The sequence below is a fragment of the Conger conger genome, chromosome 17, assembly GCF_963514075.1.
Source record: "Conger conger chromosome 17, fConCon1.1, whole genome shotgun sequence".
Lineage (NCBI taxonomy): Eukaryota > Metazoa > Chordata > Actinopteri > Anguilliformes > Congridae > Conger > Conger conger.
In genome coordinates this window covers 4,355,507-4,370,821 of record NC_083776.1, presented here as the reverse complement: position 1 = coordinate 4,370,821, position 15,315 = coordinate 4,355,507, and the positions used below count along the sequence as shown (strand labels likewise).

The 15,315-nt window shown below is 32.9% G+C and overlaps 1 protein-coding gene across 2 annotated transcripts in view; it reads right to left on the bottom strand.

Annotated features, from left to right (window-relative positions):
- Positions 1-1,653: 1,653 nt before the first annotated feature.
- The window catches only part of LOC133116564 (target of Nesh-SH3-like), a 40,230-nt gene continuing 26,568 nt past the window's right edge, over positions 1,654-15,315 (bottom strand). For both annotated transcript variants that reach the window (XM_061226262.1, XM_061226263.1), the window contains 4 exons: positions 13,980-14,009; positions 2,365-2,523; positions 2,106-2,228; positions 1,654-1,930 (listed from right to left, as the gene is read on the bottom strand). In XM_061226262.1, the coding sequence (XP_061082246.1) occupies positions 1,815-1,930; positions 2,106-2,228; positions 2,365-2,523; positions 13,980-14,009 (428 nt within the window). In that variant the 3' untranslated portion in view covers positions 1,654-1,814. The remainder of the gene's footprint in view (positions 1,931-2,105; positions 2,229-2,364; positions 2,524-13,979; positions 14,010-15,315) is intronic.

Genomic DNA, 15,315 nt, shown 5'->3' with positions numbered 1-15,315 from the left:
TGTAGAATATTTTTAATCATTCATTGTGGTCTTGTTTCTAGTGGCATATTACCAGAAGAACATCTTGTTTTATATTATGAGCTCATTGTTAGGTGACATTTTGTTCTGGAGAAAAAAAGTAGTCATTATCATCAAATGGAGGACTATGGAAATTATTAATATCAATATTAATAACATATGGTGCATCTACCCTTAGTTTACCAAGATCGCTGAGTGAAATTTTACAGTGAATGAAGTGGGTAGAAAAAGATCAAGACAAGAAAAAGTATGAAATCAAAAAACTTTATTTTAAAGAAACAAAATATTACTTAAAATTGAGACTGGAATGATAGTACAACTAAAAAAAAAACTAAAAAAAAGATTTTTTATTTTTTATTCCTTACACAATGATTTTTATAAAAATGCTTAGCTGCAAATGTCACAAGCATACTTCTTTACAAATTACAAAGAATATTTTCATTATTTCCTATGATAATACATAAAATGATAATGCATAATGTGGCTGGAGACACAGGAATGGTGGTACAAACATCATACGAATGCCTACTGGCAGTGCAAATTGCCTCTGGAACATTTAGACCGTAGCAATTGGACAGAGTAGATTAACCGTACAAGTTACAGGACTCATATTCGTTTAAATGCCAATTGACAATACCCAGCTGCTTGCCCAGGCCCAGTCTGTGCCTGCACCATTCTCCATTCGTGTTCGGAGAGCACCTGCTAAACATTATGCATCCATCCTCTCCACTTCACCAACACGATGCCCAGATGGCAGAACGCTGCTCTGAGATAGGCTGGCAGGGTAACGGTAAAGTGAACGGCACGTTTGTAGAGCGCGCGCCCATAAGACAAGACGAAGGCCATGAGAACCGCAAGACCACCGGTTGACCCGGGGAACATCTGCTTCAATCTGATCCTTGCGGGAATGTTCTGAGACGGATCAAACGATCAGTTTTTACAGCCATACTACAAGGCTGGAAAGCCCCAGGTGGTATGTGAGCTGCACTGAGTCTAATAACGCTCATGTATCCTTTGTTTATTTTATGATGATCATAGCATTGCTTTATGACTGTTTCATGTTATACATTCTGAGTCTTCCTGGTCTGACGACCATCACCTTGTTGAGAAGACATTTGATTGAAGTATTGCTGTACTATTTTTCCATCTTTCATTCCACTGGTGAACGTTAAGAAATATTTAATTACAACCTGATTTTCTCTTACAAGATAATAAAATAGTTTCAGGGAGCCAGCTTCCCAGTATATTAACTCATTAAAAAATATTAGTCTTTGCTTTTGTTTTTTATACATTTTGAGTTTTTCATTTGATAAATAATTCAATGTGAATATGTCTTACAAATGCACACAAAAGAGCAATTAGTACATAGGTCTGTATACTGTACAACAGAGCGGCCCAATCCAGTTCCTGGAGATCTACAGTCCCATTGGTTTTCATTTCAACCCCAATTGGGCACTTATCAACGAATCAACGCAACCTTATCAGCGCAATGAAAACTGAACTTTGTAAGGCTTGAAGTGAAATCCTGTAGGATGGTAGACCTCCAGGAAAAGGGTTGGGCAGCCCTGCTGTACAACGAAGTACAATGTACAATGTAGTCCCCCCCCACCCCCCCACCCCCCCTCCTTGTGCTGGGAGACTGCGATGCAGTTCTCTCTAGAACCAGACGTCGTACAGTAGACCCCCCAACCCCCCTTTACTCTTCATTCTTCAGGACCTCAAGGCTCTGGTTACTGCTGTCCACCAAGGGAGAGATTTCTCACAGGCACCAACATGGACAGCCCCGGGGATGGGGCCTACCATTTTCCCGGTATGGGTGTTCCACACTCGTACCAGGGCACGTACGTGATGTGAGTGTTTCCGCCGATGTCCCCGAAACTGACCGGCTCCTGGCGCATCGCCCTGTAGTACCCTGCAGCACACCGGACCCAGGAGCACAACCGTTAGGCGCGCTGCCATTTTCTACATCTTCAAAAGCTGCTGCGTGTGCTCACGCGTGGGTGTGTGTGTGAATTCTTAGGTAAATGCGTGCATATAAGATTGTGGTGTGTGTGTGTGTGTGTGTAATGAGGTGACTGGAAGAGTACCTGTCTTTGGAGGGAGCTGATCTGTTGGGTGGTAGCTGCCTGTCCTGCCGTCCAGGAAGGAGTCCACAAATTGGCAGTGGTCCTCCCCACGACCCGTCTGGTCTCCAATATTATAAAACTTCCCTACAGAGAGAGGAGAGGGGAAGACACACACACACACCTGAGGACAAGCACAGACAGCGCTCTTTCTGATGCTCTTTCTCCCGAACCCACAGTGTCGAAGCAGGCAAGCAAGATGATGGCCCGACACACAACTCACCTTTGAGGGAGTCACTCAGGTAGATCTTATATCTCAAAGAGTTGCAGAGCTGGATTCCAACAAACTTGCGATACCACGTCCTCTTCACAAACTGTCTGCCGTGGCACTCAGAGTATTCGTCTGCATTGAAGGGGAACTGTGTCCATATGGCAGCCTTGCCTGGGGGAAAGAGGCAATGAACTGGGGTGGACAATACTGCAGTCTTGCAGATGCCATTTAGCAGTAAAAAAAAAAAAAAAAGTTTTCATCATGAATTCAAAGACATTTTCAATGAGTAATTTCACCATGGAATAAAAAATTTTAAAAAACCAAAAAAAAAACCCATAAATGTCTACACTTTCATTCATTTTCTCTTACTACAGTATCTGAAAAAAGAAGATTTCTACTAAAAATGTATTAATTAATTTCACTGTGGTTGGTTTAAATGTAAATGGTAAAACTTTTATTTACATTTACATATTTTTATTTTATTTTATTTTTGGTGGTTTTCTAATTAAATAAAAATGTTATCAATATTTAGTGAAGATATAGTTTTACTTAATTTCATGATATATGTCACAATATGCATGGGTTTCAATTTATTTCTTCATATTGATTGTATATTCTGTATAACTGTTTAGTCATCTGTTTCAAGAAATCTTTGAACATTTCAGACCATAGTCATGTATGTTTCAGCTTTAAAAAAAATAGGTTTTTCCATCATAAATGTCTCAAAATACATGATTGCCAATTTATTTATTCGTAATCATCACATGCATCCTCTTCTGCATCCATTTCACCAATAAAACCTCATTTTTATTTTTTGACCATTTTCTCAGTTTTTGTACATAAGACTAATGTATTTTCCAGCTTTCCAAAAAAGATAGTTTTTTCACCATAAATGTCTCAAAATACATGATTGTCAATTGATTTCTTCGTAATCATCATATGCATCATATTCTGCATCCATTTCACCAATAAAACCTCATTTTTATTTTTTGGACCAGTATCTCAGTTTTTGGACTTAAGACTATAGTCTTATGTATTTTTCAGCTTTCCAAAAAAGATAGCTTTTTCATCATAAATGTCTCAAAATACATAGGTTTTGATTTATTTCTTCATATTCATCACACGCATCCTCTTCTGCATCCATTTCACCAATAAAACCTCATTTTTATCTTTTAGACCATTTTATCAGTTTTTGTACATAAGACTTATGTATTTTCCAGCTTTCCAAAAAAGATAGTTTTTTCACCATAAATGTCTCAAAATACATGACTGTCAATTGATTTCTTCGTAATCATCATATACATCCTATTATGCATCCATTTCACCAATAAAACCTCATTTTTATTTTTTGGACCAGTTTCTCAGTTTTTGGACTTAAGACTATAGTCTTATATATTTTTCAGCTTTCCAAAAAAGATAGTTTTTTCATCATAAATGTATCAAAATACATGACTGTGAATTGATTTCTTCGTAATCATCATATGCATCCACTTCTGCATTCATTTCACCAATAAAACCTCATTTTTATCTTTTGGACCATTTTATCAGTTTTTGGACTTAAGACTATAGTCATGTATTTTTCCGCTTTCCAAAAAAGATAGCTTTTTCATCATAAATGTCTCAAAATACATAGGTTTTGATTTATTTCTTCCTATTCATCAGATGCATCCACTTCTGCATCCATTTCACCAATAAAACCTCATTTTTATTTTTTGGACCAGTTTCTCAGTTTTTGGACTTAAGACTATAGTCTTATGTATTTTTCAGCTTTCCAAAAAAGATAGCTTTTTCATCATAAATGTCTCAAAATACATGATTGTCAATTGATTTCTTCGTAATCATCATATGCATCATATTCTGCATCCATTTCACCAATAAAACCTCATTTTTATCTTTTAGACCATTTTATCAGTTTTTGGACTTAAGACTATAGTCTTATATATTTTTCAGCTTTCCAAAAAAGATTGTTTTTTCACCATAAATGTCTCAAAATACATGATTGTCAATTGATTTCTTCGTAATCCTCATATGCATCCTATTCTGCATCCATTTCACCAATAAAACCTCATTTTTATTTTTTGGACCAGCTTCTCAGTTTTTCGACTTAAGACTTAAGTCTTATGTATTTTTCAGCTTTCCAAAAAAGATAGTTTTTTCACCATAAATGTCTCAAAATACATGATTGTCAATTGATTTCTTCGCAATCCTCATATGCATCCTATTCTGCATCCATTTCACCAATAAAACCTCATTTATTTTTTTTTGGACCAGTTTCTCAGTTTTTGGACTTAAGACTATAGTCTTATATATTTTTCAGCTTTCCAAAAAAGATAGTTTTTATCATAAATGTCTCAAAATACATAGGTTTTGATTTATTTCTTCATATTCATCATATGCACCCTATTCTGCATCCATTTCACCAATAAAACCTCATTTTTATCTTTTAGACCATTTTATCAGTTTTTGGACTTAAGACTATAGTCTTATATATTTTTCAGCTTTCCAAAAAAGATAGTTTTTTATCATAAATGTCTCAAAATACATGATTGCCAATTGATTTCTTCGTAATCATCATATGCACCCTATTCTGCATCCATTTCACCAATAAAACCTCATTTTTATCTTTTAGACCATTTTATCAGTTTTTGGACTTAAGACTATAGTCTTATATATTTTTCAGCTTTCCAAAAAAGATTGTTTTTTCACCATAAATGTCTCAAAATACATGATTGTCAATTGATTTCTTCGTAATCCTCATATGCATCCTATTCTGCATCCATTTCACCAATAAAACCTCATTTTTATTTTTTGGACCAGCTTCTCAGTTTTTCGACTTAAGACTTAAGTCTTATGTATTTTTCAGCTTTCCAAAAAAGATAGTTTTTTCACCATAAATGTCTCAAAATACATGATTGTCAATTGATTTCTTCGCAATCCTCATATGCATCCTATTCTGCATCCATTTCACCAATAAAACCTCATTTATTTTTTTTTGGACCAGTTTCTCAGTTTTTGGACTTAAGACTATAGTCTTATATATTTTTCAGCTTTCCAAAAAAGATAGTTTTTATCATAAATGTCTCAAAATACATAGGTTTTGATTTATTTCTTCATATTCATCATATGCACCCTATTCTGCATCCATTTCACCAATAAAACCTCATTTTTATCTTTTAGACCATTTTATCAGTTTTTGGACTTAAGACTATAGTCTTATATATTTTTCAGCTTTCCAAAAAAGATAGTTTTTTATCATAAATGTCTCAAAATACATGATTGCCAATTGATTTCTTCGTAATCATCATATGCACCCTATTCTGCATCCATTTCACCAATAAAACCTCATTTTAATTTTTTTGACCATTTTATCAGTTTTTGGACTTAAGACTATAGTCTTATGTATTTTTCAGCTTTCCAAAAAAGATAGTTTTTTCATCATAAATGTCTCAAAATACATGATTGCCAATTGATTTCTTCGTAATCCTCATATGCATCCTATTCTGCATCCATTTCACCAATAAAACCTCATTTTCTTTTTTTTGGACCAGTTTCTCAGTTTTTGGACTTAAGACTATAGTCTTATATATTTTTCAGCTTTCCAAAAAAGATAGTTTTTTATCATAAATGTCTCAAAATACATGATTGTCAATTGATTTCTTCGTAATCCTCATATGCATCCTATTCTGCATCCATTTCACCAATAAAACCTCATTTTTATTTTTTGGACCAGTTTCTCAGTTTTTGGACTTAAGACTATAGTCTTATATATTTTTCAGCTTTCCAAAAAAGATAGTTTTTTATCATAAATGTCTCAAAATACATGATTGCCAATTGATTTCTTTGTAATCATCATATGCATCCTATTCTGCATCCATTTCACCAATAAAACCTCATTTTTTTTTTTTGGACCAGTTTCTCAGTTTTTGGACTTAAGACTATAGTCTTATATATTTTTCAGCTTTCCAAAAAAGATTGTTTTTTCACCATAAATGTCTCAAAATACATGATTGTCAATTGATTTCTTCGTAATCCTCATATGCATCCTATTCTGCATCCATTTCACCAATAAAACCTCATTTTTATCTTTTAGACCATTTTATCAGTTTTTGGACTTAAGACTATAGTCTTATATATTTTTCAGCTTTCCAAAAAAGATAGTTTTTTATCATAAATGTCTCAAAATACATGATTGTCAATTGATTTCTTCGTAATCATCATATGCACCCTATTCTGCATCCATTTCACCAATAAAACCTCATTTTAATTTTTTTGACCATTTTATCAGTTTTTGGACTTAAGACTATAGTCATATGTATTTTTCAGCTTTCCAAAAAAGATAGTTTTTTCATCATAAATGTCTCAAAATACATGCTTGTCAATTGATTTCTTCTTAATCATCATATGCACCCTATTCTGCATCCATTTCACCAATAAAACCTCATTTTTATCTTTTGGACCATTTTATCAGTTTTTGGACTTAAGACTATAGTCTTCTGTATTTTTCAGCTTTCCAAAAAAGATAGTTTTTTCATCATAAATGTCTCAAAATACATAGGTTTTGATTTATTTCTTCGTAATCCTCATATGCATCCTGTTCTGCATCCATTTCACCAATAAAACCTCATTTTTATTTTTTGGACCAGTTTCTCAGTTTTTGGACTTAAGACTATAGTCTTATATATTTTTCAGCTTTCCAAAAAAGATAGTTTTTTATCATAAATGTCTCAAAATACATGATTGCCAATTGATTTCTTTGTAATCATCATATGCATCCTATTCTGCATCCATTTCACCAATAAAACCTCATTTTTATCTTTTGGACCATTTTATCAGTTTTTGGAATTAAGACTCTAGTCTTATGTATTTTTCAGCTTTCCAAAAAAGATAGTTTTTTCATCATAAATGTCTCAAAATACATGCTTGTCAATTGCTTTCTTCTTAGTCATCATATGCATCCTATTCTGCATCCACTTCACCAATAAAACCTCATTCTTATTTTTTGGACCATTTTATCAGTTTTTGGACTCAAGACTATAGTCTTATATATTTCTCAGCTTTCCAAAAAAGATTGTTTTTTCACCATAAATGTCTCAAAATACATGATTGTCAATTGATTTCTTCGTAATCCTAATATGCATCCTATTCTGCATCCATTTCACCAATAAAACCTCATTTTTATCTTTTGGACCATTTTATCAGTTTTTGGACTTAAGACTATAGTCTTATATATTTTTCAGCTTTCCAAAAAAGATCGTTTTTCCATCATAAATTTCTCAAAATTCATAGGTTTTGATTTATTTCTTCATATTCATCATATGCACCCTATTCTGCATCCATTTCACCAATAAAACCTCATTTTTATTTTTTGGACCATTTTATCAGTTTTTGGACTCAAGACTATAGTCTTATATATTTCTCAGCTTTCCAAAAAAGATTGTTTTTTCACCATAAATGTCTCAAAATACATGATTGTCAATTGATTTCTTCGTAATCCTCATATGCATCCTATTCTGCATCCATTTCACCAATAAAACCTCATTTTTTTTTTTTGGACCAGTTTCTCAGTTTTTGGACTTAAGACTATAGTCTTATATATTTTTCAGCTTTCCAAAAAAGATAGTTTTTTATCATAAATGTCTCAAAATACATGATTGTCAATTGATTTCTTCGTAATCCTCATATGCATCCTATTCTGCATCCATTTCACCAATAAAACCTCATTTTTATTTTTTGGACCAGTTTCTCAGTTTTTGGACTTAAGACTATAGTCTTATATATTTTTCAGCTTTCCAAAAAAGATTGTTTTTTATCATAAATGTCTCAAAATACATGATTGCCAATTGATTTCTTTGTAATCATCATATGCATCCTATTCTGCATCCATTTCACCAATAAAACCTCATTTTTATCTTTTGGACCATTTTATCAGTTTTTGGACTTAAGACTATAGTCTTATATATTTTTCAGCTTTCCAAAAAAGATAGTTTTTTATCATAAATGTCTCAAAATACATGATTGCCAATTGATTTCTTTGTAATCATCATATGCATCCTATTCTGCATCCATTTCACCAATAAAACCTCATTTTTATCTTTTGGACCATTTTATCAGTTTTTGGACTTAAGACTATAGTCTTATCTATTTTTCAGCTTTCCAAAAAAGATCGTTTTTCCATCATAAATTTCTCAAAATTCATAGGTTTTGATTTATTTCTTCATATTCATCATATGCACCCTATTCTGCATCCATTTCACCAATAAAACCTCATTTTTATTTTTTGGACCATTTTATCAGTTTTTGGACTCAAGACTATAGTCTTATATATTTCTCAGCTTTCCAAAAAAGATTGTTTTTTCACCATAAATGTCTCAAAATACATGATTGTCAATTGATTTCTTCGTAATCCTCATATGCATCCTATTCTGCATCCATTTCACCAATAAAACCTCTTTTTTTTTTTTGGACCAGTTTCTCAGTTTTTGGACTTAAGACTATAGTCTTATATATTTTTCAGCTTTCCAAAAAAGATAGTTTTTTATCATAAATGTCTCAAAATACATGATTGTCAATTGATTTCTTCGTAATCCTCATATGCATCCTATTCTGCATCCATTTCACCAATAAAACCTCATTTTTATTTTTTGGACCAGTTTCTCAGTTTTTGGACTGAAGACTATAGTCTTATATATTTTTCAGCTTTCCAAAAAAGATAGTTTTTTATCATAAATGTCTCAAAATACATGATTGCCAATTGATTTCTTTGTAATCATCATATGCATCCTATTCTGCATCCATTTCACCAATAAAACCTCATTTTTATCTTTTGGACCATTTTATCAGTTTTTGGACTTAAGACTATAGTCTTATAAATTTTTCAGCTTTCCAAAAAAGATCGTTTTTCCATCATAAATTTCTCAAAATTCATAGGTTTTGATTTATTTCTTCATATTCATCATATGCACCCTATTCTGCATCCATTTCACCAATAAAACCTCATTTTTATCTTTTGGACCATTTTATCAGTTTTTGGACTTAAGACTATAGTCTTATATATTTTTCAGCTTTCCAAAAAAGATTGTTTTTTCACCATAAATGTCTCAAAATACATGATTGTCAATTGATTTCTTCGTAATCCTCATATGCATCCTATTCTGCATCCATTTCACCAATAAAACCTCATTTTTATCTTTTAGACCATTTTATCAGTTTTTGGACTTAAGACTATAGTCTTATATATTTTTCAGCTTTCCAAAAAAGATCGTTTTTCCATCATAAATTTCTCAAAATTCATAGGTTTTGATTTATTTCTTCATATTCATCATATGCACACTATTCTGCATCCACTTCACCAATAAAACCTCATTTTTATTTTTTGGACCATTTTATCAGTTTTTGGACTCAAGACTATAGTCTTATATATTTCTCAGCTTTCCAAAAAAGATTGTTTTTTCACCATAAATGTCTCAAAATACATGATTGTCAATTGATTTCTTCGTAATCCTCATATGCATCCTATTCTGCATCCATTTCACCAATAAAACCTCATTTTTTTTTTTTGGACCAGTTTCTCAGTTTTTGGACTTTAGACTATAGTCTTATATATTTTTCAGCTTTCCAAAAAAGATAGTTTTTTATCATAAATGTCTCAAAATACATGATTGCCAATTGATTTCTTTGTAATCATCATATGCATCCTATTCTGCATCCATTTCACCAATAAAACCTCATTTTTATCTTTTGGACCATTTTATCAGTTTTTGGACTTAAGACTCTAGTCTTATGTATTTTTCAGCTTTACAAAAAAGATAGTTTTTTCATCATAAATGTCTCAAAATACATGCTTGTCAATTGCTTTCTTCTTAGTCATCATATGCATCCTATTCTGCATCCACTTCACCAATAAAACCTCATTTTTATTTTTTGGACCATTTTATCAGTTTTTGGACTTAAGACTATAGTCTTATCTATTTTTCAGCTTTCCAAAAAAGATAGTTTTTCCATCATAAATTTCTCAAAATTCATAGGTTTTGATTTATTTCTTCATATTCATCATATGTGCCCTATTCTGCATCCGTTTCACCAATAAAACCTCATTTTTATCTTTTAGACCATTTTATCAGTTTTTGGACTTAAGACTATAGTCTTATATATTTTTCAGCTTTCCAAAAAAGATTGTTTTTTCACCATAAATGTCTCAAAATACATGATTGTCAATTGATTTCTTCGTAATCCTCATATGCACCCTATTCTGCATCCATTTCACCAATAAAATCTCATTTTTATTTTTTTGACCATTTTATCAGTTTTTGGACTTAAGACTATAGTCTTATATATTTTTCAGCTTTCCAAAAAAGATAGTTTTTTCATCATAAATGTCTCAAAATACATGCTTGTCAATTGATTTCTTTGTAATCATCATATGCACCCTATTCTGCATCCATTTCACCAATAAAATCTCATTTTTATTTTTTTGACCATTTTATCAGTTTTTGGACTTAAGACTATAGTCTTATCTATTTTTCAGCTTTCCAAAAAAGATAGTTTTTCCATCATAAATTTCTCAAAATTCATAGGTTTTGATTTATTTCTTCATATTCATCATATGTACCCTATTCTGCATCCGTTTCACCAATAAAACCTCATTTTTATCTTTTAGACCATTTTATCAGTTTTTGGACTTAAGACTATAGTCTTATATATTTTTCAGCTTTCCAAAAAAGATAGTTTTTTCATCATAAATGTCTCAAAATACATGATTGCCAATTGATTTATTTGTAATCATCATATGCATCCTATTCTGCATCCATTTCACCAATAAAACCTCATTTTTATTTTTTGGACCAGTTTCTCAGTTTTTGGACTTAAGACTATAGTCTTATATATTTTTCAGCTTTCCAAAAAAGATAGTTTTTTATCATAAATGTCTCAAAATACATGATTGTCAATTGATTTCTTCGTAATCCTCATATGCATCCTATTCTGCATCCATTTCACCAATAAAACCTCATTTTTATCTTTTAGACCATTTTATCAGTTTTTGGACTTAAGACTATAGTCTTATGTATTTTTCAGCTTTCCAAAAAAGATAGTTTTTTCATCATAAATGTCTCAAAATACATGATTGTCAATTGATTTCTTCGTAATCATCATATGCACCCTATTCTGCATCCATTTCACCAATAAAACCTCATTTTAATTTTTTTGACCATTTTATCTGTTTTTGGACTTAAGACTATAGTCTTATGTATTTTTCAGCTTTCCAAAAAAGATAGTTTTTTCATCATAAATGTCTCAAAATACATGCTTGTCAATTGATTTCTTCTTAATCATCATATGCACCCTATTCTGCATCCATTTCACCAATAAAACCTCATTTTTATCTTTTGGACCATTTTATCAGTTTTTGGACTTAAGACTATAGTCTTATCTATTTTTCAGCTTTCCAAAAAAGATAGTTTTTCCATCATAAATTTCTCAAAATTCATAGGTTTTGATTTATTTCTTCATATTCATCATATGTGCCCTATTCTGCATCCGTTTCACCAATAAAACCTCATTTTTATCTTTTAGACCATTTTATCAGTTTTTGGACTTAAGACTATAGTCTTATATATTTTTCAGCTTTCCAAAAAAGATAGTTTTTTCATCATAAATGTCTCAAAATACATGATTGCCAATTGATTTCTTTGTAATCATCATATGCATCCTATTCTGCATCCATTTCACCAATAAAACCTCATTTTTATCTTTTGGACCATTTTATCAGTTTTTGGACTTAAGACTATAGTCTTATGTATTTTTCAGCTTTCCAAAAAAGATAGTTTTTTATCATAAATGTCTCAAAATACATGATTGCCAATTGATTTCTTTGTAATCATATGCATCCTGTTCTGCATCCATTTCACCAATAAAACCTCATTTTTATCTTTTAGACCATTTTATCAGTTTTTGGACTTAAGACTATAGTCTTATGTATTTTTCAGCTTTCCAAAAAAGATATTTTTTTCATCATAAATTTCTCAAAATCCATAGGTTTTGATTTATTTCTTCATATTCATCATATGCATCCTATTCTGCATCCATTTCACCAATAAAACCTCATTTTTATTTTTTGGACCAGTTTCTCAGTTTTTGGACTTAAGACTATAGTCTTATGTATTTTTCAGCTTTCCAAAAAAGATAGCTTTTTCATCATAAATGTCTCAAAATACATGATTCTTCATATTCATCACATGCATCCTATTCTGCATCCATTTCACCAATAAAACCTCTTTTTTTTTTTTTGACCATTTTATCAGTTTTTGGACTTAAGACTATAGTCTTATCTATTTTTCAGCTTTCCAAAAAAGATAGTTTTTCCATCATAAATTTCTCAAAATTCATAGGTTTTGATTTATTTCTTCATATTCATCATATGTACCCTATTCTGCATCCGTTTCACCAATAAAACCTCATTTTTATCTTTTAGACCATTTTATCAGTTTTTGGACTTAAGACTATAGTCTTATATATTTTTCAGCTTTCCAAAAAAGATAGTTTTTTATCATAAATGTCTCAAAATACATGATTGCCAATTGATTTCTTTGTAATCATATGCATCCTGTTCTGCATCCATTTCACCAATAAAACCTCATTTTTATCTTTTAGACCATTTTATCAGTTTTTGGACTTAAGACTATAGTCTTATGTATTTTTCAGCTTTCCAAAAAAGATATTTTTTTCATCATAAATTTCTCAAAATCCATAGGTTTTGATTTATTTCTTCATATTCATCATATGCATCCTATTCTGCATCCATTTCACCAATAAAACCTCATTTTTATTTTTTGGACCAGTTTCTCAGTTTTTGGACTTAAGACTATAGTCTTATGTATTTTTCAGCTTTCCAAAAAAGATAGCTTTTTCATCATAAATGTCTCAAAATACATGATTCTTCATATTCATCACATGCATCCTATTCTGCATCCATTTCACCAATAAAACCGCATTTTTATTTTATTTATTGGACATATGCTAAGATAACATAGTACAGGGACTGAGGACACACCCGTTCCACATCAATCGAGGCTGATACTAAGGGGAAATTGGGGTCTGTTGTGACACGGGGTGAACTGTTACGCAATGTTTTCTCAGCATAAAGTTGAAACTGGTCTGTTGCTGAGGACAAGTGGGTATCTAGCAGGCTAATTGCCCAAAAAACATTGGGGTAACAATGGACCCCTTGTCACAACAGACCCCGATCTCCCCCATGTGTAGAACCTGCAAGAACACACAGGTGACAGAGCAGAGAAACTCCATCTCTGCTGTGACCAGGTAGCAGGGTCTTGACGCAGAGTTTGTACAAAACGAGATTTATCCTGTATCCTGGACAGCGTCACATTTCACAGAGTAAAGCAGCACAGAGACTGTCACGGACAGCGAGAGAAAACTCAGAGGGAGAGTGCACCGCTCGTTTTGAGTCCTTGTGTAAATATTGGCCCTGGCTGGGTGACAGACACAGCAGTGAGCTCATGGAATAGGGGAGGGTAGTCTGCGGAGTGTCTCCACAACTGTGTGTTATTCCTCTTTCGGAGGTAAGGAATTTGGGAATGCTCAGTTGGGGAGTGGGAGAAAGGCGGCTTGCTTACCTGAGACATGTTCGCTCACGCGTGGGTCCGCTACAGGTGAGACAGGAAGGGGGAAAGGGAACGTTACAAAAATGTGACACCCTATGCAGTTGGCATAATCATTATTTTGAAATAAATGTATTGTCATTCTTAGTGGTGAAAATTTCTTGCATATGAGGAAAAAAAACAAGAGACGCACGTTCAATAAAACATAATATATGTTGACTAAGCCTTGGGTGCTGACATATTACCAGAAACCATGTGTTCACACACACATGTACGTGTACACACACAAACACACACACTCAAAATCACACCAGACACACAAACACCACACTGGCATAAACACACATTCACACACACATGCACACTCACACACTCTCTCAAACACACACACACAAACACACTCAAACGTACAGCACACCCATGCACACACAAACACATATACACCCAGTAGACACACACACACACACACCACACTCTCTTACACATACACACACAAACACACTCACACGTACAGCACACACATGCACACACACACATACATCCAGCAGACACACACACACACACAGCACCCACACACACAAACACACTCACACACTCACACGTACAGCACACACATGCATACACACACATACATCCAGCAGACACACACACACACACACACACACAGACACACATCTAGCACACACACATCCACACACACATACATGAGCAAACAAATGGCCAGTTATAAGATTACTGGCAGCTGGAATGGAAATCCTACTTGGGTGAAGCAGAAATATAAGACAGATGTGTATGAGCCTCAAAATAAACTTCACTCTGAATGACAGATAATTGACAGAAATTCACTGAAATCATACTCTTGGGTTTGGCTCAGATTGTTCTGGTTCACCAATTCACATGCCATAACATTTTAGGATGAAAAAAACAAATTGTTCAACATTGTTAAATAACTTATTTCAGCATTTATTTAATTCTAATTTTCCCTTCTGCCAGAAAACCGCAGATGGTGGTCTTTGATCCGTGTGAGCCTTGACTTTTACGTTGATGACCTCTATAAGCATGAGGCTAGCAACACTTTTATTAGACTCACCACTGGCAGGGTCACTGGCAGAGATGATAAAAACAGACGTGGCCAAAAGAGAGGCATTCCTCCACCACTCAGTCATTTTATTCACCTGTTTCTCGGACTTAACACTGCTTCACGCAGGGCATTGCAAGCATGTGTCAGTAAACAGCCTGAGGTAGAGTGGTCAGTGTAGAGTGACCAGATGCCCCTCAGGACTGCGTATACACTGCAACGAGAACCTGTGACTATGACATTAAAATAAGCTATGACTAATATACCGGGAAG